Source organism: Mauremys mutica, chromosome 7, assembly GCF_020497125.1.
Source record: "Mauremys mutica isolate MM-2020 ecotype Southern chromosome 7, ASM2049712v1, whole genome shotgun sequence".
Lineage (NCBI taxonomy): Eukaryota > Metazoa > Chordata > Testudines > Geoemydidae > Mauremys > Mauremys mutica.
Window position 1 is genome coordinate 59176897 of NC_059078.1, and position 25243 is coordinate 59202139.

General features: G+C 46.8%; 1 protein-coding gene across 1 annotated transcript in view; it reads left to right on the forward strand.

The window, feature by feature from the left end:
- Positions 1–25243, forward strand: part of TLL2 (tolloid like 2) — a 201239-nt gene that overhangs the window by 140366 nt on the left and 35630 nt on the right. Inside the window, exons 7-11 of the mRNA XM_045025295.1 lie at positions 760–865; positions 10896–11020; positions 15756–15871; positions 20780–20882; positions 24931–25047. Coding sequence (XP_044881230.1) covers positions 760–865; positions 10896–11020; positions 15756–15871; positions 20780–20882; positions 24931–25047 — 567 coding nt within the window. The remainder of the gene's footprint in view (positions 1–759; positions 866–10895; positions 11021–15755; positions 15872–20779; positions 20883–24930; positions 25048–25243) is intronic.

The window sequence follows — 25243 nt, forward strand, 5'->3', positions numbered from 1 at the left end:
CATTTTAGGCCTTTTGTACGTCTCAGTGGGTATAATACAGAAATGCCCCTTTTGAGTAGAGCTGGGTGAAACTTTTCTGACAATGCTTTTTTTCACTGAACTATACAGATTTAGGTCACCTGAAGCATGATGTGAATTTGTGTCAAATTTGCCAAATTGTTTCAGCAAAAAAATAAAATAAAATAAAAAGTCAGTGTTTTTCTTGTGACGTTTTCAAAACAGAATGTTTTGTTTTTATTCAAAATTTAGTTCAAATTTACTCTTGATTTTATTTTTAAACAGGTTAAAAAAAACCCAAAATGAAATATTTCATTCCACCCAAACCAATTTTATTTTCAACTTTTTTGTTTTGTCCAAAAAATTGAGACAGCAGGTGGGTGAGATAATATCTCTTATTGGACCAATTTCGATCAGTGAAAAAGACAAGCGTTCGAGCTTACCCAGAGCTCTTCTTCTGAGTAAATTCAAAAGCTTGTCTCTGTCACCAACAGAAGTTGGTCGGATAAAAGATATTACCTCACCCTCCTTGTCTGTCTAATATCCCGCGACCAACATGGCTACAACACTGCCAACAAAAAATTTGAAACATTTATTTTGGGTTGATCCAAAATGAAAATATTTTCTAATTTTTATTTTGGTGATTTGGCCACCAAACCAAAAATTATTTATTTGCACAGCTCGGCTTATGATTGGTCTTTTGAGCAAGGCTCTCAGTTTTCCAAGAAACATTTTTCCTTTTAATGGAGCCTTGTGTCGCAGGTCAGGAGTACAACTTCTTAAAGATGGAAGCCGGGGAAGTGAATTCTCTGGGAGAGACCTATGACTTTGACAGCATCATGCACTACGCCCGGAACACCTTCTCAAGGTCGGAATCCAAGGTTATTTCTCTTTACTACTTTATATAGTGCCTGGCTACCCAGGCTGTGTAGCGGCTAGAAGGAAAACTGTGAGTTTATTGCAGATAAGCATGGCATATGCAACAATTTCAGATGAGGGATGTATCAAGCTGCAGGAATTTGCCCTGCAAGCTTCATAAAGCAGAAGCATAAAAATGACTCAGTGGAAACATGGAGAAATCCTGTTCTCTTCCCCACTACTCTGACCTCCACCTTGCACAAATACCCATAAGACCTGACCTCCAAATATACTATAGAGAAACCAGGTACTTCCTGCCTGGTGTCGCCATTCCCTCCTTCCTCCCCAGTTGAGGGGACTCTGAGTGCCCCTGGCCTGCTCCTTCCACCACATGGATAGTGAAGGTCAAAATGTGAATGTCAGTCAGAATTGGGCCCATATATCTGGGCCCAATTCTGCCCCCACTGGTCTTGTCTAGACATTAGGACCTGCAACTCCCCTGCTTCTACCGCCCCGGCCCTTTAAATAGCTGCCAGAGCCCTGGGAAAGCGGCGGGGCTCTGGCAGCTATTTAAAGGACCGGGGTGGCAGAGGCAGCTGGAGCCCCGGCCCTTTAAATAGCTCCTGGAGCCCACCCGCTATCCCAGGCCTCTGGGGGCTATTTAAAAGGCCTGCAGCTCCCCTGCTTCTACCGCCCCGGCCCTTTAAATAGCCACAGGAGCCCTGGAGTAGTAGCAGGGCTCTGGCAGCTATTTAAAGGGCCAGGGCGGTAGAAGCAGCGGGAGCCCCGGACTTTTAAAATAGCCCCCAGAGTCCCGCAGCCCTACCCCAGGGCTCCAGCAGTGGGGCTCTGGTGGCAATTTAAAGGGTCTGGGGCTCCAGTCCCTGCTGGGAGCCCCAGGCCCTTTAAATTGCCCCCTGGGGAAGCCGGGCCACCCCTTTAGCAACCGGTTCTTGCAAACTGGCTCAACCACTGCCAACTCAACCACTGCCTTTATTGTACAGGGGACTTCAGTGTTACACAGCATGGTTTTGTGTGAGGATAATTCGGAACGTAGCTTTGAGCTTCCTGGTTTTCAGACTTGTGCTTTCAAATTGCAGCAATGCATTAAGCTTTCTTTCCTTTACACTCCCAGACAAACAACTCTGCTAAGATAAAAGTTAAGTTGTAAATACCAATCAATAACTTCAGTTATTTTATTATTGCAGTACGTGACCAAGTACCCTGTACTATACACTACAGACTTATGACTGTGGACTGTAGAATTATAAAAGGAGAGGGGAAGTTGCTAACTCCTTTCCCCTTTCAATGGTTAGTTGGAAAGAGGTGAATATAAGAATCTTTGGCCTACATTTCCAACTTGGGTGCTTAAAATTAGGCACCCAAATAAAAGTTTTTGTTGGGTGTCGAATGCCAATAGATTCCACCAAAGCTGTAGGTCCTCTGCACCGCTGAAAATCAGATCACTGTTGTTTAGGTGTATGTGGCATTTTACAGACAGGTCAGGTTGCAGGTCCTAGCCTGAGCAGCTCCCTTCTAAAGGTCCTGTTCTGTAAACACTTTCTACTGTGTGTCGTGCCAATTGCTGTGAATACTCAGTCCCACTGATTTTAATAGGGACATCTTGTGATAGTACGTACTGTATTCAATAGTGTTTTCAGAATCACGTTCTCTGTTTGTGCTGCCCAAAGAGGTCACATCCCAAGCACCAGACACACTTTCAGGAGCTCTCCCTACTGCTTAAATTTCCAGAGCCATATGTTTAGGGCAGCAGAGATGATCTACTCATCCTTCGACTGAACCTGGGGGAGACTTAAATTCAGACTGTCTTGCCAGAATGCTTGATTGCACAGTGCACAATATGCAAAGATGTCTGACTTTTTAACCACCCTATTGTCATGGAGTTAAACCTGAACTGGTGTAAGGTTCTCTCAGAAGCAGTTGAAGGGCTTGGAAGCAAGGGTTTGATGAGATTGGGGATGGGATGCAGAGCCTTTGAATCCAGCCAGAATGGACAGTGACCCAAAATGATGGTGGTCAGTGACTTTTGTGAATGAGCTGAGGATTTCTGTCCGAGTTCCTGCTCCAGCTAATTATCATCTAAGGCTGCAAAGAAGGGGGTCCATCTTTGCATGGGCCATACATACTCAGCTCCCATCTCACCTCTACAGGTGGTCTTTTCAGTCAGGGTTGAGAGCAGTGCTGGAAAAGTTGTGCTCCTGCTGCCCATTCCATGAATTCAGGATTTTATTCTGTTGGACTGTTGATCTGGAATCTTTAGCCATTGGTAAAAAATTACTCACAAATTCAGCTCTGCAACTGACTTGTGAAGTGTCTGACCTACTGGAAAACTCTCCCCTAACTCCCAGTTCTGCACAGCTGGTGTGCCTTGAACTCCCATTTATTCCAGTACACCAGAGTTTGCAAGATGGAATCCATTTCTTTCAAGCACATCCACACTGCAGACCTTTTTATTGCATTACTATTATTGCATATTATTAATAAATTATTGCATTAATTAATTGCATCTTTTCACTTGGAAAAAGGACCCCTTTCATGTGTGTTCTTCATTGCTAAAATTTAACACAAATATTTTTGTTAATCTCTCCAATTTTATGGATGTGCCACACCTATTATTCTTCTCTCTTGTTGATGCAGGATTAAAATTCACTGTGGTCAGCATGTAGGGTGACCAGGTGTCCCGATTTTATAGGGACAGTCCTGATAGTTGGGGCTTTTTTTTTTTTAATATGGGCTCCTATTAGTCTTCAGCCCTGTCTCGATTTTTCACACTTGCTATCTGGTCACCCTATTGGCAGGAAAAGTTATGAAATATGCTGTAGCGTCGCCCGCTCTGGGGATGGGTGTGGGAAAGGTGCTTACTGCATTCAGAGATGTCTTTGTATCAGATAACTTGGAGCAGGCAGTTTTTCTTCCCTTGGGGCATCTGCTAAATCCTTCCAGAGTTCAGTGGGGTTCAAATGGTAATAATTGTCTCACACCAAAGCAGGATTAAGATATTACCTCCATTTATACTGTAGACGCCTTAGTCTGAATCCCTTGAAATCCAGATCTCTTCAGACTATTGAAGGGCCAAAAATGACAATAATTCTTCTGAATATAATTGTGTGTTTTTCATCTGTTCTCTAAACCTTTTGTCTCCCTGACCCATTGCCCCCGCTAGCAATGGTCTTTTTTGCAATAATTCAAGTGAGCACTAAGCGCTTCTGTGGGCATTAGTTTTGTATCCACAGTAAGCAGGCAGCGCTAGCATGCAAGTTTTACATATCCTGTGAGTGTTTTTAATGCAATAAAAAGGTGCAGGCAAATTGTGGTCCAAATACTCAGCTGATGCATGAAGCTGTGCAGAGGGGACCTGTGTTTGGTGGCTGAGAGTTGGAAAATGGCTGAGAGTTTCCCATCCCAGACTGGAGCCAGGGTATGAAAGAGCCGTACAGCAGCAGCTACTGCAGCCCTGGGCCTGTGGGAATCGCTATGACTCACTACATGACACCTACTTAATACTGCAAGCACCTTCTTTTAGACTGGACAACATTGAGATCCTGCTCACACTGCTGTTTTTTCAAGAGTAGTGTGTTCATCCTAGTGCCCTGAGCAAATTTCAGGGTGGATGGCTGCATTCTGCTTTGCTGAACTTCCCCTGCAGTTTAATTGGGATTCTTCTCTTCTGGTCCTAACCTACTGCCTGGTGCTGCTGAGCACTGCTGGAAAATTGCCCTGTTCCCCACCAGAGGTGGCTTCACTTCAGTGGGGAGTGAAACGATCTCTGCTCCGTTCTCTGAAATGGTTCTAATATTCATGTTCTGAAGATTGACTTTGTTTCCTGGGATTTTAAAGTGACTTTTCTACACAATCTGTATTGTCATACTTTAGTTAGCAGTTTGTCATCCAACCTTCCTGGTGTAATTTAGAGGATGCTGCTAATTTAGTTGCACACCCCAGTGTCACACATCCTTCCATAGGCACAAGGCAAGCAATGAGGGAGTTAGAGCAGTAATTTAGCACTGAATTTAAGTGCCTATATATGAGAGGCATTTTTCCCTGTTACTTTGTTTCATACCTAATCCGTAGGATGCTCTGTAAGTACAATGTACTGGGTACTTGTCATTAATGATTGTCATGACTCCATTTGTCTGGAATTTGATTTCTTCACTTCCAAGTACTTAGTGTTGTTGTGGGTTTTTTTTAATGGGATATTTATTAATAACGTAGCAGGAACTCTGTATTCACATGGCTACATTCTCCGGGGACCAGGGACAACTTGGATTTCCATACACCTCTGTCACAACCTGGCCAAGGCCTCCACCTCTCTGCCTGGACACCATTCTGCTGAGGGGACCCAACACTGTATCCTGCAGTCCTCTGCGCCCACTGTGTGTAGGTGGTGATTGGCCACTGTTGCTGGCTCTGAGTCTCTGAGGCACACTCCCAGGTGCAGACCCAGTGTCTGACACCCTTCCTTAGGATGTGGGCTCCCCCACCAAGCCACCTTGAACCCACAAACCAGTGCCCGAGCCCTCCAGAGCCTCCAGTTGCTTATATGTTCTCCCTCAGAGTTCCACCTCTCTGTGGGTGCTCCGAGCTTCTCAGGTAACTGCCTCAGGGACAACATGGCAGGCAATCAAGGGACGCAGGCAACTTCTTAGGAACTTCTTAACCAAAGGCACCTTTACTGATCTTTGCAAAATAATGAGCGGTCCTGAGACCCCCTGCCTGGTCTCATCACTCTAGTGAGCCCAAGATCTGGTCAGCATTTCAGGCTTGGCCTGGTCTCTTTCTCCTCAGCCCAGTCTTCTGGCATGTAACGGTGGCCACTGCCACTTTGCTCAGAGAAACCCCTCGTTAAATACATTTAGCCCCTTTTTGCCCATGTGCCCTGGCTGGGAACTGCCAAACCCTTCCCAGTCAAGCTCCTGTGTTGAGTCCATTGTCCTATGGCAATGAGCCATTAGGTGAGAGACATTCAAAGCTGATAGCCCTAGATTGCTCTATGATGGCTTCTCCGTCATAGTCATTCAACTAGGTTCCAAGCCCCTAATCCAAACCGGATATTCTCACCCCAAATGGAGGTCACACTATGACAGTAAAGTTACAGTCCAAGGTGGAGGTTGTGGGAGTTCACAGTCTGATACGGGCATATCCTGCTCTGGGGTGGAAGATGGGCGGGATTAGCAAGGAAAGCTACCTTACTGAGGTCAGAACATGTAGGGATGAAGTGAGAAAGGCTAAAAGCCATGTAGAGTTGGACCTTGCAAAGGGAATTAAAACCAATAGTAAAAGGTTCTATAGCCATATAAATAAGAAGAAAACAAAGAAAGAAGAAGTGGGACCGCTAAACACTGAGGATGGAATGGAGGTTAAGGATAACCTAGGCATGGCCCAATAGCTAAATAAATACTTTGCCTCAGTCTTTAATAAGGCTAATGAGGAGCTTAGGGATAAGGGATGGATGACAAATGGGAATGAGGATATGGAGGTAGATATTACCACATCTGAGGTAGAAGCCAAACTCGAACAGCTTAATAGGACAAAATCGGAGGGCCCAGATAATCTTCATCCAAGAATATTAAAGGAACTGGCACATGAAATTGCAAGCCCATTAGCAAGAATTTTTAATGAATCGGTAAACTCAGGGGTTGTACCGTACGACTGGAGAATTGCTACCATAGTTCCTATTTTTAAGAAAGGGAAAAAATGTGATCCGAGTAACTATAGGCCTGTTAGTTTGACATCTGTAGTATGTAAGGTCTTGGAAAAATTTTTGAAGAAGAAAGTAGTTAAGGACATTGAGGTCAATGGTAATTGGGACAAATTACAACATGGTTTTACAAAAGGTAGATCGTGCCAAACCAACCTGATCTCCTTCTTTGAGAAGGTAACAGATTATTTAGACAAAGGAAATGCAGTAGATCTAATTTACCTCGATTTCAGTAAGGCATTTGACACGGTTCCACATGGGAAATTATTAGTTAAATTGGAAAAGATGGGGATCAATATGAAAATTGAAATGTGGATAAGGAACTGGTTAAAGGGGAGACTACAACGGGTCGTACTGAAGGGTGAACTGTCAGGCTGGAAGGAGGTTACTAGTGGAGTTCCTCAGGGATCAGTTTTGGGACCAATCTTATTTAACCTTTTTATTACTGACCTTGGCACAAAAAGCGGGAATGTGCTAATAAAGTTTGCGGATGACACAAAGCTGGGAGGTATTGCTAACACAGAGAAGGACCGGGATATCATACAGGAAGTTCTGAATGACCTTGTAAACTGGAGTAATAGTAATAGGATGAAATTCAATAGTGAAAAGTGCAAGGTCATGCGTTTAGGGATTAATAATAAGAATTTTAGTTATAAATTGGGGACACATCAGTTGGAAGTAACAGAGGAGGAGAAGGACCTCGGAGTATTGGTTGATCACAGGATGACTATGAGCTGCCAATGTGATATGGCCGTTAAAAAAGCTAATGTAGTTTTAGGATGCATGAGGCGAGGTATTTTCAGCAAAGATAAGGAAGTGTTAGTACCGTTATATAAGGCACTGGTGAGACCTCATCTGGAATACTTTGTGCAGTTCTGGTCTCCCATGTTTAAGAAGGATGAATTCAAACTGGAACAGGTTCAGAGACGGGCTACTAGGATGATCCGAGGAATGGAAAACCTGTCTTATGAAAGGAGACTCAAAGAGCTTGGCTTGTTTAGCCTAACCAAAAGAAGGTTGAGGGGGGATATGCTTGCTCTTTATAAATATATCAGAGAGATTAATATTAGGGAGGGAGAGGAATTATTTAAGCTTAGTACCAATGTGGACACAAGAACAAATGGGTATAAACTGGACACTAGGAAGTTTAGACTTGAAATTAGACGAAGGTTTCTAACCATTAGAGGAGTGAAGTTCTGGAACAGCCTTCCAAGGGGAATAGTGGGGGCAAAAGACATATCTGGCTTTAAGACTAAGCTTGATAAGTTTATGGAAGGGATGGTATGATGAGAGAGCCTAATTTTGGCAATTAATTGGGCAATTGATCTTTGATTATCAGCAGGTAAGTATGCCCAGTGGTCTGTGATGGGATGTTAGATGGGTTGGGATCTGAGTTACTACAGAGAATTCTTTCCTGGGTGCTGGCTGGTGAGTCTTGCCCACATGCTCAGGGTTTAACTGATCGCCATATTTGGGGTCGGGAAGGAATTTTCCTCCAGGGCAGATTGGCAGAGGCCCTGGAGGTTTTTCGCCTTCCTCTGCAGCATGGGGCATGGGTCACTTGCTGGAGGATTCTCTGCAGCTTGAGGTCTTCAAACCACAATTTGAAGACTTCAGTAACTCAGACATAGGTTAGGGGTTTGTTATAGAAGTGGATGGGTAAGATTCTGTGGCCTGCTTTGTGCAGGAGGTCAGACTAGATGATCATAATGGTCCCTTCTGACCTTAAAGTCTATGAGTCTATGAGAGCCACTGTGAAAGGAAGCATGGGACCAGGCCCACCGACGGGGGGGTGGGGGCAATTGTCCAGGGGCCTGGGTGATTTAAAAGGGCCTGGGGGCCCTGGCCACTGCCATGGTAGCAACAGTGGCTGCCAGGAGCCCAGGGCCCTTTTAAATTGCCTGGGAAGGCCACAGAGCTGCTAGGCATGTGCTTGGTGGTACCAGCGGTGGCAAAGGCAGCTGGGCGGACATGTGGAAGCCCTGGCCATGCCGGAAGAGTGCGCCCAGCAGTGCAGCCGGCAGCTCGCTGAGCACCAGCCAGCGCAGGCGCAGCATCGCCCAAATGTTAGGTGGACCTGTTTGGCCCTAAGGTACAGCAAATTGGGGTGACCACTCTGGGCCCCGTGCTTTCGGGGGAGGGCGGAGCACCATGGGCTGGCGCGATTGGCCAGTGTGGTCGGTCCCGGAAGTGACGGGTCGGTCCCGGAAGTGACGGATTTGTCATTTCCACTCCAGGTCCCGGACTGCCCTAGGGACGGCCCTGGCCCTAGGGGCGGGAATTGCTGTCAGCGGGGCCTGCATGGGACAGTGCCAGACAGTAGGGATCTGTGTCACCCTATAACAGCTGCCATTAGTGGGTGTCACTGGGGACTGAACCCCGGAACTCCAGCACTACAATCATGAACCGCTGTCAGTTGAACTAATGGGGTAATTCCTCTGGCTGGTGACACACGATCCTCTGTGGATCAGCAACCGGCTGGGCTTGCGTAGCACAGCACAGAGTGTTTTATACCCACATTGCTACCACCCCTCTTTATTTAAAAAAAAGAAAAAGCACTTTTCATCTTCCCCTTAACCTAGCTCTGTCACTCTGGGTGTGAGCAGAGGGAGGAAGGGCCTATGACTGGCTCTTCAGAGAATTCAGTAACCCTAGACAGAAACTCCTGGGACAGGAGGCTAGAAGTAACGTCTTTGATACCTTCATAGCATAAAGCAGGAAACATATTGATTTCCATGGAGTTAGGTGCCTAAATACCATTGAGGATCTGGCCCTAGCTCCCAGTGAGAACCTGCTGGCCATTTGGGCCTTTGAAAAGCTCCCCAAGTCAGCAAGTGCCATTTATACACCACCCGGTTGTTGCCTCATCTCCATCCCCAATTATAATTGTTGAAAAAATGTTGATGGAATTTTTGACCGACTCTAATCACTACTACTCTGCCTGTCTTTATTCAAATCAAACAAAGAAAACCTCCACACTCTCCAACATTCCCAGTCCAACACAGTACTTACACCCATGCATGGTCCCATTGACATCAGTGGCATGACTCATATGCTTGAAGATAAGCACCTACCTTAACACTTTGTTGGACCTGGGCCTACCTGCGTTGCAATAATCTTATTGCTCTCAGCCCTGCCTTTCCTCGGGTTCCCTTTAGGACTGTGGTCATTTCCCTTAGGAAGACAAGCCATATCCCAAGGAACTGACAATCTCTGTTCAAACATGTCACTACAATCTGCACTGTGAGACTCGGAATGTATTTTGGGGTGATGTAAAATAATGCCCAGGGGTAGCGCGGCTGAGTTAACTTAGTTTTAAGACCCTAAACTTTCATTTTCTGACTTCCCCCTCACATTTGACCTCTTCCACAGGACTGTTCATCTAGAGATCTCAAAGCACTTTACAAAGGAGCTCAGTATCATTATCCTCCTTTTGCAGATGGGGAAAGTGAGGCACTGGGCAGTGAAGTGACTTGCCCAAGGTCACCCAGCGGGCTGGGCGCTGAGCTGAGAATAGAACCCAGGTCTCCTTAGGCCCCATCCAGCACTCTATCCACTAGGCTCCACTGCCTCCCTGTAATGTTACATTGAAGTAGCTTTTGCATTAAAAACCCTTGCACAATAGGTATGTTGATTTCAGTGGAGCTGCTTGCATACTGGAAGTCAAGCATATGCTTAAATCCTGTGTTGAATCAAGGTCTCAGACATGGGGAGGGGGCGCTGCGAATAAGGGACAATGTGGAAGCAGGCACAAAGAGGAGAATGGGAAAAAGATGCAAAGAGTCATTGGCTCGGAGGCTTGGCCCGCTCAAAAGGACCAAGAGTGGGGATGAGTTAGACATGAGCAGAGGAGCCTCTTGGTTTTAACATCTAAGAATGGCAAGTCTATAGTCGTCTCAGTCCGCAATGATCACTATGAGCACAATCTCAAGCGGCTCCCATGGCCATGCTGTCCAATCTGTGCTATTGTTGATCCAGTGGGCATTATGTTGATTTTAACCTGGTAAAAGGATATTTTATTGCTTTCTCTGATTTATGGTAAGTAAAGTGTTTGTGCTGAAATAGAAGCAGCCGCAGCCTCTGCTAGTCCCAGAGAGGAATTTACTAAATTGGCAGAGATGCCTGCGCATTTGGAAGCTATCAGGTGTTGGGAGAACATGTATATCAAAGCACAAATTTCTCATAAAATACGTTGCCCAGTCAGGTTCTATTCCCCCTTCCTGCTAGCACAGGGTATGTGGTCATGGGATTCTCATGCTGAACCGTGATTGCCCTCAGCACATCATGCCATTTTCACTGTTGTCTGTCTCTCTTACTCCAGAGGGGTCTTCCTGGACACCATCCTTCCCCGTCGAGATGACAATGGGGTTCGGCCAACTATCGGTCAACGCATTCGGCTGAGTCAGGGAGACATTGCTCAGGCGAGGAAGTTGTACAAGTGCCCAGGTAAATATGGCCAGTGCAGATGGCTCCAACTCTGTCCCATACACGTGCTTCATCTGGAAGGCCCCGGAGTCCAATAGCATGTTAATGATCCCTTTGATGAAAGAGCTCTGAGAAGGTGATCATCTAAGTGCTTCAAGCTGGGGGAACTGAACTTTTATTAGTGCTTTGTCAGTAGTCCTGATTTTTTTAGGGCTTAGGACTCTTTACTGTCTTCCCCAGCAGTGATTGGGAGGTGGTAGCGCCTGCATTTGATAGGTCCCTAGATTCCTCCCCTTCCCAGCATGCTTTGCTGAAAAGGAAGCTAAAGTCAAGCTGTCCTCCACCACCATTTTTCAGTAGAGAAAATGCATTGCTGCACCATGTTCAGAGTCTATTATCCAGGTAGGGACCCAATTTTCCATGGCTTGTTTCCTTCGGGCCAGGCTGTCTACTCTGCTAATCTGGTGAGGAGCAGGGGAGCTCTGACTCCTTGTTCTTGGCATCTAAGTGAATGGGAGAGTAAGCCCAGTCTTTAAAAGCATGGTCTTTTCACACCCCCGGCACTTTCCAAATTCCCACTGCTAAGGGGGCAGCCGTTTTTCCTGTCTGAAGTAGCCATGTTGGTGGTTTAGAAGGGAGGAGGCAATTTGTGAGTCTTCCAGGGTCACAGTCTGAGCGGAAGTAGAACTATTCCATGTGCACCATCCCTGTTAACACATCCCTTTAAGCTGAAAAACAAACCGCTGGGAAACGTGCTGCATACCCCAAATCGCAGGGGCTAAAAGGGAAAAATGTCAAACTTGCCTACCTTGTTGCTGTGCTGTGCTAAAATCCCTTATTGGGCTCTCGCTGCTGGGATATTGAACCAGCCAGCACAGGCGCGCCTCTGCACTGCATTCACTCCTATTTTAAGCATTTGCTGGTCACTTGTAAAGGGAAAGTAAATTCAACATATGTCCCCCCCCAACATACACACAAACACCAATACCTGCCTCCCACACCAACACACACCCTTTTGTAAAAGCAGCAAAGAATCCTGTGGCACCTTATAGACTAACAGACGTTTTGCCTTGCATCCGAAGAAGTGGGTATTCACCCACGAAAGCTCATGCTGCAAAACGTCTGTTAGTCTATAAGGTGCCACAGGATTCTTTGCTGCTTTTACAGAACCAGACTAACACGGCTACCCCTCTGATACTTGACACACCCTTTTGTGACTAATAAGCAAATAGAATTTCTGAGAATGTTTACCTTGTAGGAAGTAACTCCCAACTCTCCTTTATTGATACTGTAACAGAATAGTGTTGGCTGGTAAGTACCCAGTATCTGCAAAGTAATTACATGATCCTGCAGATTACTGGGTAATTGCACTTAGTGAGCCCAAAACTAATTCCCCTGCAAGCCACACTGTGGTTTAGCTGAGAGCAATCATCCTCTTTATCCCGTGTAATTAGGGCAATATGATATGTGTGCCCTGTAATTATCTCTCCACGGAGGCAACTTGTGTTTGAGCAGTTGTTCTTTCTTCCCCCGCTCAGAAAAGCTGTGTTGATTTGTCAGCCACATAGTGGGTAGGCCCAACAACCTGGGACATGCCCCCAAATGGTCAGATATTCCTTGAGCCAACCTTCCAGCCATCAGTGATGATTCAAGATGACTGGCTCCAGAGTGACTTGCTGTTCTTGTAACAAAAAATAGCAGGTCTCAGTCAGTCTCCTTGAGGGTGATCTGCGAGGTGGATGCTTCATCACTGGCCCTTTTTTGGGCAGTGTGGCCGGGAATGCCGTAAGCCACGCAGACTGAACAGCCCCAAGAGAAGGGACCTCCAGGAAAGCTCAGATGTTTGGAGAATGAGGGTTGGACTTTACCTGCTCCACATGTGGAAAGCCTTCAGGCTCTGGCACTAGGAGACCAGCACCTTCTCCCCCATATGAATTTTTTTAAACCCAGTCCAGTGAGCACTTCCACGTCTGGCCCAGGGAGCTGGCAGACCTTTTGGACATGTAGCATTTGTGGGTGTGTGGACTAGCAGTGCAAATACACTACTGTGAATCAGCCCCTCGGGAGCTGTAATTCCAGATGGGAGATTAGCTCCTTTTGTGGCTCTGAGGCTTTCATTTTCTCTGGGTACCTTGCTCCACCCGTCTGTGCAATGGAGTGATAATACTTGCCAGACACACTGGAGGGGCCTGGGCGGAGAAGTTGATTTCCATTGTAGAGCACTTGGAAGCTAAAAAGGGCAGTGTGATGCAGAGCGGGTGCAAGGATGTTTCACGCCCTAGGCGAAACTTCCACCTTGTGCCCCCCCCCCCCCGAGCCCTGTGGCAGCTCTCCGTCCCCCCACGGCCCTAAGGCGCTCCCCCCCACGGCAGCTCCCCACTCCCCACCCTGAGGCGCCTCCTCCTGCAGCAACTCCCCCCCTTCTGCCCTGTGGTCCCCCCCACCCCGCGGCAGCTCCCCGCCTCAGCTCACCTCTGCTCCGCCTCCTCCCCGAGCACGCTGTCACTGCTCCACTTCTCCCACCTCCCAGGTTTGCGGCGCCAATCAGCTGTTTGGCGCCGCAAGCCTGGGAGAGAGACAAGCAGAGCAGGGTGGCGTGCTCAGGGAGGAGGCGGGGCAGAAGTGAGCTAGGGCAGGGAGCAGTTACCCTGCATGCCGCCGCCCCCACGCTTACTTGCTGCAGGCGGGCCTCCCCGCGCCCCCCTGCCCCATCTCCCTCCGCCTAAATGCCGCTGCCGACCGGGGCGGCTGAAGATCCGGCCGCCGCGGTTGCCGCCGAAGATCCGGCAGCCGCGGTTGCCGACAAAGGACCCAAAATCCTGCCCCTCAAATGCTAGTGCCCTAGGCGACCACCTAGGTCACCTAATGGGTTGCACTTGCCCTGGTGTGATGGCCTTTTGTGGTTGCATCAGGGCTCCTGTTTTCTCAGCGCTGATAGCTGTTTCTGTTAGGAATGGAGAGCAAGCTGGAGATTTTAGATTCTGATTTGCTGTTTTCTAATACCTCCCTAGGAGGGGCACGCCTTTCCCCCTTATATGATGACTGACTGGGGCATGCCACCCCACATTTCAAAGTGCCTATTTCACCCGCAGAGTTCAAAAGCTGCATGCTGCTCTCTAGCAGTTTTACAAGAAGTTTGGCTTCACCTCTGAGGCCCCTGCATCTAGCATGTACAAACTTACTACCTGCATTGTTTGTGGTCTTGTTGTAGCCATGTCAGTCCCAGGATATTAGAGAGACAAGTTGGGTGAGGTCATCTCTTTTATTAGACCAGCTTCTCTTGTCTATAAGCTTGTCTCTTTCACCAGCAGAAGCTGGTCTAATAAAAGAGATGACCTCGCCCACCTTGTATCTCTACTTGGAATCTGTGACTTTTCCATCTTGGTGTCTTCACCTTTAAACTTTCTTATGAGCCATTCAATAGGAGAAAGACATCTGTACGTCCCATCCCCACGGCTGCTGCCTGCAGGTCATCTTTCCTGTTTGGCCTGTTAAGTTGTGGGTCAAAGTACTGTAGGGTAATTAGGATTTCTGGCCTGGGTGATGACATTTTTTTCATATATTAAGTGTCCTGAATGGGGCCAGTCTCTCTTCACCTCCAGGTTCCAACCCACCCCTCTAATTGTGATCAAGGCTGAAAAATTAGTGAGCAACCCGCAGCGTCAGGCAGTGTCAGGGGTGCCAGGCCGAGTAGCGTTCATGGCATTTGCATGAGAAATGGAGGCAGATGTTCCATCTTGTCAAATCTTTCAAAGCGCTCCTGCTTAATGAAGGATTCTTGGGGGCTGCCTCACAGTTGCTGGGGAAACCAAGCAACGGTCAGACCTAACTTTAGAACGGGAGTGGGTACAAGGTTTATGAAATCCAAAGCAATCCAGAGCAGTTGAGCAGCAGTCTGATATCTGCTCCACGGTGTGTGTATTCATATGCAGCTTTTGAACCCTGTGGGTGAAATAGGCGCTTTGAAATGTGGGGTCTCCTGCCCCAGTCAGTCATCATCTGCTCTGCACGTGTATATGTCATTCCACATTCTAGCCCCTTCCTTCCTGGCTCAGTGAACAGGAACTACAGTCGTAGCTGATTTCACAGATGTTGGAAGCCTGTTGCCTAAAGAACGGTGTTTAAAAACTTTGAGATCTACGTCTCTCCCGCTGCAACAGGCAACAAACAGCGCGTGGTGGAGAGCGGGGCAAAGCTTCGACATTAAAATCTTATGCCACATCTTGCTACAATGCAGAGTTGACTCTGTGAACTGAGGGTGCTTTGGGGCTCAGCTAGCTTTTGTCACAGTGTTTTAACCCGAAAAAGAGTATTAACAATGGTAACTAAGGAGAACTTTATTGAGCAGATTGTAATGAGGGGAAAATAGCTTTTCTAGTGACTGGCTTTGGTTTTAATAATTTTGCATTTTGTGGAGAGGGAAGAAAAGATCTACCACAATTCAGATAATAAAAAATATATTAAAAAAGTGTGTGGTGCAAAGGGAGGGGAGAGAAGTTACCCTTTGTAATGATCTATTTTCTAAGCATCCCCAGCTGGATAAATCATTCTTATCCCATGGATGTTGATGAACTTCACCGAGGCCACCAGACAGACAGATGGCAATGACCACTGATCACTACCGAATGAGGCTGGATTTGAGTCAGTGATCTAGAGGTGCAAGGCTACCCACAATAGAAGATCAAAAACAGTTTGATAAACTCTGACCAACTTCTTTCAGATGGTAACTCTTTGCTGCTGTCTTTCAATTACATAGCTTGTGGGGAGACCTTGCAGGACACGACGGGGAATTTCTCTGCTCCTGGTTTTCCAAATGGCTATCCTTCCTATTCCCACTGCGTGTGGAGAATATCTGTGACTCCTGGGGAGAAGGTAGGTTAGACTGAAAATTGTATCTGCAGTTTACAGGCATGTGCTTTTGCCTGAGGGTTGCATTTGCAACTTGCTGGGATGCCCTATGCCACACCTGTTTTCATCCTGAATGCAGAGGCTGTGCACCATCTTGATCTAAGTGGAGGCTCATCTGGTGGAGTCTTGCACAGGTAAGTGGAGCCAATGATTACAGAGTACCAGCTTCCATGGATAGGTGTTTGCTGTGGGAGTTCAGGTCTCCACATACAATATTCTGCACTGATCTTCTCTCCTTTCAGAATAGAGCCCTGCATATGAGGACCGGTTTTGTTTGCTGCATATCTGTGGGGGCCCCCAATAGATTCAGGGGAGTATTTGGACAATGTGGGTTGTGATGTGCTCCCCTTCACTATTGTTCTAGTATGAGGAGATGGTGGGCAATCTGTGTGGGGGTTCTTCCAGCCTCTTCGTTCTCATGGAAAATTTGTCCCCCTTCACTCATCTCCATTGATGTACATGCAGCAAATGCGTGCACACGGGAAGGCGGTCCGTGCACTGCCCAGTTGAGCAGCTGACAATGAAAGCTCCACAGGCTCTTTAGTGACTCTCCCAAGAAAGCAGAATTCAGTGCAGAGCTTTTGGGGAGCTCAAAGGGCCATGTCAGGCAACAACTCTGAGCTGCTGCCAGCAAACTATTAAAACGGGCGGCACATTCAGAGCAGGGGGAACTGTCCTCCTCTGTCCAACTCTGATGCGAGTGTAGCGGCGGTATTGCCCACGGTTCTGGGCACCATATTTCCAGGAAGGCATTTGCCAATTGGATGGAGTTGAGAAGAGCAGCAAAAGGAAGGGTTGTTTTAAAAAGAGAAAATAAGAGCTAAACCCAGCTATGTGATGGCTATGGGGAAACATGATAGCTCTCTGTAATTATAGACAAGGTTTACACAAAGGATGGAGAGGATTTATTAAAGATGATCCATGGGATATAATTACTGCTACCAGGAGGGGGAAAAGTGAAAGAGAGCCATATCAACACTTACAAGCTTACAGCGGCACAGGGCAAGCCACGTTACGCCGACGGCAGAGAGCTCTCCTGTTGACATAATAAAACCAGCTCAACAAGTGGCAGTAGCTCTGTCAGTTGGAGAGCGTCTCCCGCCGACATAGCGCAGTGCACATGAGCATGTGTGCTGGCAAAACTTATGTCACTCAGGGGTTTTTTCCCCCCACACCCATGAGCGACAAAAGTTTTGGCAACATAAGTGCTAGTGTAGACAGTGCCTGAGTATTTGGAGAAACTTCCTGGGAGTGAGGTGTAGTAAGCTGTTGGACAGTCACCTAATGGGAGTGGTGAAATCTCTATCACTTACAGGAACTCATATAATGCTGCAGACTGGACAAAGCACTAGGCGATGTGGGGAACAACCCTGCATTGGTCCTGGGGGAATGGACTTCACTAAACAACCTAAGAAGTCATTTTCTTCTCGAATATGTCTGCTGGGTTGAAAATCCCCCAGATCTGTTTTTTAGTGTTCAGTGAGGTTTCTAAACCAGCATTTTCAATCTTGCAGCCTTTTGCTTTTTGGGGAATTTGGGTAATGGCTTTTGTCCCTAGAACAATAGGGGACCTGTGCAGCCTTAAGAAATCATCAGTGCAACATAATAATGGGTCCTTCCACTCGGGATGGGGGAGAACTAGGACTAATACTAAATGTGTGTGGAAAGCCAGAATCCAGGGTATAGCATCTCTCCTAGGTGCCTACTGGCCTTTCCTCGTGGTCCTTACCTGCCTGTTAGCCATCCATCAGCCTACTAACTCTGGCTGCGCTGAGAGCTCAGATGCGCACCTCTCAAAGCTTCCTTCCTACCACTCTGACTAGCTCTGTAACGTTGTGAGCAAAATTGCCCTTGGTTCCTGAAGGGGGGCTGAGAATCCAGGACATCACCTGCACAGGGAAATGCTGCTGTCAGCTGGAACGCCACCCACCGATCTTCAGATGTCTTCAGATTGCAAGACCTGCTGAGCCTCAATCAGTTGCTTCCTCTGTTTGCTTTTCAGTTTCCTTTGTTTTTATTTATCTTCTAGTGGAAATGAAATCTTTCCTTAATCTGTTAACAACACTGCATTCAACCCGTTTGCATCATGTCAGATTGCAACAGGTGTGCTGCTCTGTGTGGGAGCTCCTCTGCATGGCAGCTAATCAGTAAACCCCATAGAGAAGCATTTCAGATGCACCCTGAAAACAAAACAGTGCAAAAAGAAACCATAGCTCTCACTTCAGCAAACATTTGCTTACAGCTGCCTTTCTGCCGAGCTACCTTATTCAGGGCCTGAGGCCCAGACCCTCAAAGGGATTTAGGTGCCTAACTCCCACAGTGAGCTGCCTTACTACCTTTGAGGGATCTGAGCCAGAGCTCTGACATCGCTGGGTTCCATTCAGGGCCGGCTCTACAGTTTTCGCCGCCCCAAGCAGTGCGCCGAATTGCCCCCGCGGGTGCGGCAGTCCTTGTGCCCTTAGGGCGGCAGGGGCGTTTCCGCGGAGGCCGCAATTCGGCGGCAGCTTCTATGTTTAGCTGAAGCCGCCCCAGACAGCTAAACATAGAAGCTGCGGCGGAATTGCCCTCACTGCGGAAACGCGCCTGCCGCCCTAAGGGCACACGGACTGCCCCCGCCCTCTGCGGCAGCAATTCGACGCACTGCTTGGGGGCAAAATAACAGGGACTGCCGCCCCTTGCAGAATGCCGCCCCAAGCACCAGCTTGGCATGCTGGTTCCTGGAGCTGGCCCTGGTTCCATTGCCTCTGGGTCCAGTCCTGAGATGTGCAAGTATCTTGCAAGATCAGGCCCAAACAGAGACCTTCTGATATTAGAAAAATTTCTAAGAACAGTGCAGGCTCTTAAAATGATATTTGATGGTTTTTAAATGATTCAAGCTTTTATATGCTCTTTATGTGTCTCTCTGCCTCAGTTACAAGGGTTAGGTTAGATGTGACCCAAAATGTAAGTTCTGTGAAAAACAAATGTTTATAAAATCTAAATCCCATTTAAAGGAAAAAATAATCCAGCATTTTAAAATGCCTAAAATAGACCTTCCACTGTGGTGTTTACAGCCAAGACATTGCTGCATTGAGCTAGTGAGTGAGCCCCAGATGCTGTCTGTAAACTGAACTGAAACTGACTAGTCTGTTTTCATTGTTCAAGTTCAGAGAACTGCAGAAAGTGATAAAGGGTAAATCATGAAAAGTAAATAGCATTTTAAAAATCTTTCCAGTTTTAATAATCTCGTTTATTAGGTCAGAATATAGACTAGAAACCTGGTTTTAGCATGGCCTTATTCCTTTGGAAGAGATTAGATGTAAATTAATCTCTGGGCCAAATCTTGCAAACACTTACTACCCTGAATAGGTCTATTGGGTTCGATGGGACTCTCAGATGCAAATGGGAGGGTCCCTTTTCAGGAATAAGCCCTCTAGCTCTAAATTTCACGCTCCCTCAGCTAGTGGCCTTACAACTGAATACTTTAAAGGGACGCTGTCACGATAAAAATCATGGGACAAATTATGCTCTTAAATCAGAGCCAGCCCCACTGGGTCAGCATGATTGCACTGGTGTAACTGAGCCGAGAGTTTTAAAAAAATGGTCTTGTTACCTTCCATCACTTGTGCTGCGTGTTTCTTTTTTGCACGGCCCTTAGTTTGGACAATGAAGAGAACTGCACCATTGCTGGAAAATGTTTTTGTTTCGTGTGTAGCTGCAGCATGCATGACTTAGTTTCCCCTCAATAAAATGGATAATATCTACCAGACAGCACTGTTGTGTGAAGCTTAATTCATGCCTTGTCAAGCACTCAAGAACATACATGTTCAAATGAAAACAATCTTACTTTCAGAGCTGATCAAAAATCAGAATTTCCATTCCATGGGGAAATCCAATATTTCAACATTTTTCTTGTGCCAATTTTGGACAAAAAGTTGAAATACTGAAATTTTTTGCAGCGTGAGATACTCTGAAATATTTCAGTATGGAAAAGTAGAAACATTTTCAATCAAAAAGAAAATGTTGAGACATTCCTGAACGGAAACATTTAATTTGTGGTTTGTTGAACCAAATTGAAACATTTTGTTGCAGCTCTGTGTGATGTTAACCTGTGTTTGCCTTAGCCCTCGTGATAACTCGTGAGCATTGTAGTCTGAGTACTCCCTGCTTCTGTTCTCCCCTATGGGCTGGTCTTCCTGGCTTGACTACATCTCCCATGATGCATCAGAGTGTCTCACCCAGAGGGGAGACAGTGGTCTATTGTGGAGGATGTAGTCTGGCCAAAGAGACCTGCCCAAAAGGGATAGAGGCATGAGTCACCCAAACTACAACTCCCATGATGCACCACAGCAATTGGAGAAGACTCAGATTAATGTTGAATTGACTGGAAATGGAACATTTAAATTGGTTTGACAATCCCGAATGTTTTGATTTGGGTTAACTCAACCAGAAAAAAAAATTCATTTTAATTTTCCTGACAGAAAACTGAAAAATTTCAGCAAAATCAAGATTTTCCCAGAGAAAATGTTAATTTTGTATTTCCCCCTTATTCATATTAGGTGAACCTATGGTCCCATTTTTTGTTTTGCTACAAAACCTAAATTGGTCCTAATTACATAACAGTAGCCTTTTTTATTCCCTGTGCAGTCAATTTGCTTCATCTTTTCCATAATTCCCCCAGTTACTTGTGCTGGCTGTTGTGTTGTACTCTATAGCTCTGAAAAGCCTATCAGGTGAAAGGTTTTTTTTTAATGAAAGATGCTACAAAAAAATAAAGTTGGTCCATCCTGTCCTATCTAAACTTCATATGCAGAATAACGGCACTGGTGGAACTGAATCTGTAGCGTGAAATAGCTCCTTGGGCAAAGATAACAGTGCGCCATCTGTTCACAGATCATTTTAAATTTCACATCGATGGACTTGTTTAAAAGTCGCCTGTGCTGGTATGATTATGTGGAGGTGCGTGATGGCTACTGGAGGAAGGCTCCCTTGTTAGGTGAGTGGCTATTTCCTTTTTTTAAAGAGGCGCAGTGTGGAAAGTATGCAAATAGGCCCTTGCAGCTGCTGGGAGCAAAGGTGCCTGGTGCTAATGCCTTTCTTCCAAGGATCCCAAAGTGCTTCATGGAGAATAATTAAGGCTGGATCCTTAAAGGAGCCTAACTCCCATTGAAATCAGTGGTGGTTAGATGCCTAAATCCTTTTGCAGGCCTGGAGCTGTTCAGCCTCCCAACTGCCTTGTGAGGTAGGGAAGTGATATTTCTTCATTGTGTGACTGGAGAGCTGAAGTAGAGAAAGGGAAGTGATTTGCCCAAGGTCCCACAGTGAGTCAGTGGGCAGAGCTGGGAATAGAGGCCTGAATCCCAGGCCCCTGCTCCCATCACTAGATTGCATTCCCTGGCAAAGAGTCCCCCACGTTGACCAGCCAATGTGGCTCAGCCCTAGGTCAGCCTTCACGATCCATTTGGTCCTTGGTGTTGTCCTCAGAGTGCTGGCCGTTGTGGGAATGGTTCTGTCACATGGAACTAGGCCTGGGCACACCCAAGTCATTTCATACAGGCCACTGCATAGGAGCTGCATCAAGTGGTAGCAGCTTTTGGTTGCTAAAAGCTTGAGTTGGATTTGAACCTGCTACCTGGCAGGGTATGATTTTAGAAGGCATCTCCCCTCCCCTCAAGCCTCTGGGCCATCCAACCCCTCCCTCCTCTCATAATACTTAGAAATCAATTAAATGATTGAAAATGGACTTCAGCACCAAGTAGGCGTTCTCTGGATTGGGAGGAGAAGGCAACCAGGCCAAATCCAAAGCTCTTGAGGTAGCACAGGTGTCTGGAAGAGCCTTTGGGTGTTTTAGAGGAGAGAGCGCTGTCTGCTCCTCCCAGCAGGGTGTCAGGACTCCGGGGTTCTATTCAGAGCTCTGCCATTAACTCCCTTTCATCTTGGACAAGTTTCTTACCCTCAGCATCCCCATCCATCAAATGGTACGGATCCCCGTTGTAGCACACAAGGGGAGACAATTAATGCCAAATTCTTTCCAGCTGTAAGCCCATGATGTGTCCCTGAGGTGGACAGCATGGTGCTGTCTGACCCAGAAAGGGATTGGGCTGCTAGGCTGGTGCTTTCAGTGAACTCCTAGTGACGTTAGGCCTCTTTGACATTTCCAGACTCAGTGCCCAGTGTACTGGGCTGTGAGGCTTCATGCTGGCAAGGTACTTGAGTGAGCAGGGAAAAGTATGAAGGCTTGTGCCTGCAGAGAGCAAGGCTGTGTAATAGGGTGTGCAAGTGAGGCATAGCCTCGCTGGCTTCCTTCCACTCAGAAGCACGAGCTTAAAGAGGGAGGATGACAAGTGTGTCTGTAGAGACAGGTTCATAACCCTCAGTAGGTATGAAATGCACCTCCCTCCTGCTTCTAGGCATCTGACCATGCGTCATCAATGCTGGGTTGAGTTCCCATGTGTTTCCTACCTGCTAAGCACCTGGGCAGGGCAGGATCGGGCCACAGGACTGCTTTGGTAAAGGCTGTATAGGTAGGAGACTGCTCTGCTGTAGCGTGGGTACCTGGCACTGGTGGAGGGAGCAAGGCTGTGGTCTCCCTGCAGTTTCTTTGAGGCTGTCTCAAGGAGCAGAGCTGTGGGGATCGTAGAGTCAGTGCCTGTGCCTGTGGGTGAGCACACGCCTCAGGAATCATCCTTCCAGCAGCCTTGCCTTACGTCACTTCAGTTTTTGCCAAATATTTGAAGCACTTCAAAAAAAAATCTCCTTAATACGGTGGGATTTGCAAACAGTTCCGTTCGGAACAAGTGGCTTGTGTGAGCTGCCATGGCCCCTGAGAGGGGCTGGGGCCATGAAATTAGTTAGGAAGAGGCAGGCTGGTGGCGGTCCGGCAGGGGGGTGGGCAAGAGGATTAGCGTGAATTGTGAAGGCATGTATTTTGCCTGGAAAAAAATGTGCACCGCATATTTTCCCAGGGAAGTGTGTGAAAATCCAGCCTTAAATGGTGCATAACTTTTTATGAATGGGCCCTTTATCGTACTCCACGGAGCTCACTTATTCTGGCTTCCTCATCTGCATTTCCTCTCCTTGACATCCTTGTTGAACTCCAATTCGAAATCCAAGAGGCGGTTGCTCAGTGACCCTAGAACTAAATAACTTTGCAGCCTTGACACTTAGCAGCATCTCCTTCCCGTACCTTTGGAAACTTCAGCAAGCTGTGTCCCGGTCTTTGTCATACCACAATGACTCCTGATCCAATTGGACTAGCCTTGTGCTTGCAGCCATGCACCTTTGGGGTGTGATTTTGTCAGATTTTATAAGTTAAGCAGAGTCGGGTCAGAGTTAGCATTTGGATGGGAGATGCACAAGGAAAAGACAGAATTGTGGTTCAGCAGATGTTATTCCACCACAGTGCTTGCCTTCACTAGGTTTGTAACACACCGTTAAACCCTAGGGCAGCCTAGTGTTAACATAGAGCTAACATGTTAAAACTACAACTGCTTTCTCTACACTAGGATTTTAATGCGTATTGGTTAACATGTGTTAGCTAATTCATGTTAAAACGTGCAACTTTTCCCCTAGTCTTGACATGGCCTGAGTAGGTAGAGAACCAATCATGCAGCATGTTGGTTGGTACTAAGATGCTGACTTTCTGATGAGGCACAAAACCAATCTCTCAATCACTGGACATTATTACCTATCCCCTGGATGTACCTTTTTTTCTTTTTTCTCATGAGTCCAGCAATCGTAACCCTGATGTGCTGGCTGAATTCCAATTTAGGTAATTACATTCAGCCTCTGCCAAATTCCCCCTGCAGATTCAACTGGATAAACTGGGATTTAGTTACTCCTTTAAATGAGGAACAAACCTCAACCCTATTGCATACAGCAGATAGTGTCGCTGGTGTCCAGCGAAGAAAAGGACCATATTGCGTTAATTACTCCTAACACTTATTTATTGTTTGTACTGTGCTGTGAGGAGCCTTCTGGCCGAAACAGGCTGTAGAACCATCAGGAATGATCATTATTATTATTAATCTGATTGCTCTGCTGGATTGCAGTTTGCGGTGGTACAGTTCAGGAACTGACATTTACCAGTGAGAATCAAGCTGTGTGAAGCACCCAGTGAAGGAGCTTGTGGTGGGGAAAGGCACTTAGTGTAAACAAGTGGCATAGGACTATGGAGGGTTGAGTAGGAAAAGACGCTCAACTAAGATGATTCTGTGTCATGTGCAAGGAGTGGAAGTGATCACGAGGGCTGACGTGATGGAGAGGTTTTCCTTCATGCTACATCCACAGGAGGAAGGGATCTGTCTTCTGGGCCAGTGAGGCTGAGATTTTCAAAACTGTCCAGGAGCTCTCTTTACCGCACTGCCATCCGTATTAACCTACTGTTCTCCCACCCTTTGTCTGTCTGGTCTAGTGAGACTGGAAGTGCCTGGGGGCAGGACTGCTCCTTGCCATGTGCAGGAACAGCGCTTAGTACTGTGGCTCCTTGTCCTGGGTTGGGCGCAGCTGTAATGCAGTTAACACTAACCAGGACCATCTTTATTCTGTGTCTGTGCAGTGCCTAGTCCAATGGGTTCCAGCACATGACTAGGGCTCCTCGTGGTACAAATCAGTAAGAATGATGGAAGGTAAAGTGCCAGGACTCCTGAGCACTGGCTGTCGCTCCTAGCACTTTGTGTCTCACAATAAGAGACTAAAATCCCTGCTGCGTTCACCTACGTGCTTTTTAAGACGGCTCAGCCTTTGTGTGGGTAAAATGAGAGCCAGGCTAATGGTGGCAGCATTTGGGAATGAGCCAGGCTGGCTTTTGTTCCCGGATGATATTTGAACCCTGTTCTGGGCGAATACAAATAAAGTGGCCCCTTCTTAAAATCTAAGTTGGACTTGGAGTGAAAAGCCCTTTAAATGGCTCTGTTTATTTTTACCATTGACTCTCTCCTGAACTGCAGGTGCCTTGTATGTCTCTCCATCTATCTCCATTGCCATCACAAACCACTTCTGCCAATCAGTGGAGAGATCTTGATTGTCTGTTTCCTGCCTTCTAGGTAGATTTTGTGGTGATAAAGTCCCCGAGCCTCTTATCTCCATGGATAGCAGGCTGTGGATCGAGTTCCGGAGCAGCAGCAATATCCTGGGCAAAGGCTTCTTTGCAGTTTATGAAGGTACGACCCTTAACTAGGAGGCCCACATCACGCTGCACAGTGATTCCAACACCAGGCATCATAAGTGGGAACGTAACAAATGGGCCCAGAGCAGAGACCTTTTTGACCATAAATGAAGGCGCTCAACCCACTCCATGTTTCCAAAGGCTAGCAGGGGTTGCAGAATTCGGAGACCCCCTTCAGTATGCAAGGCCCA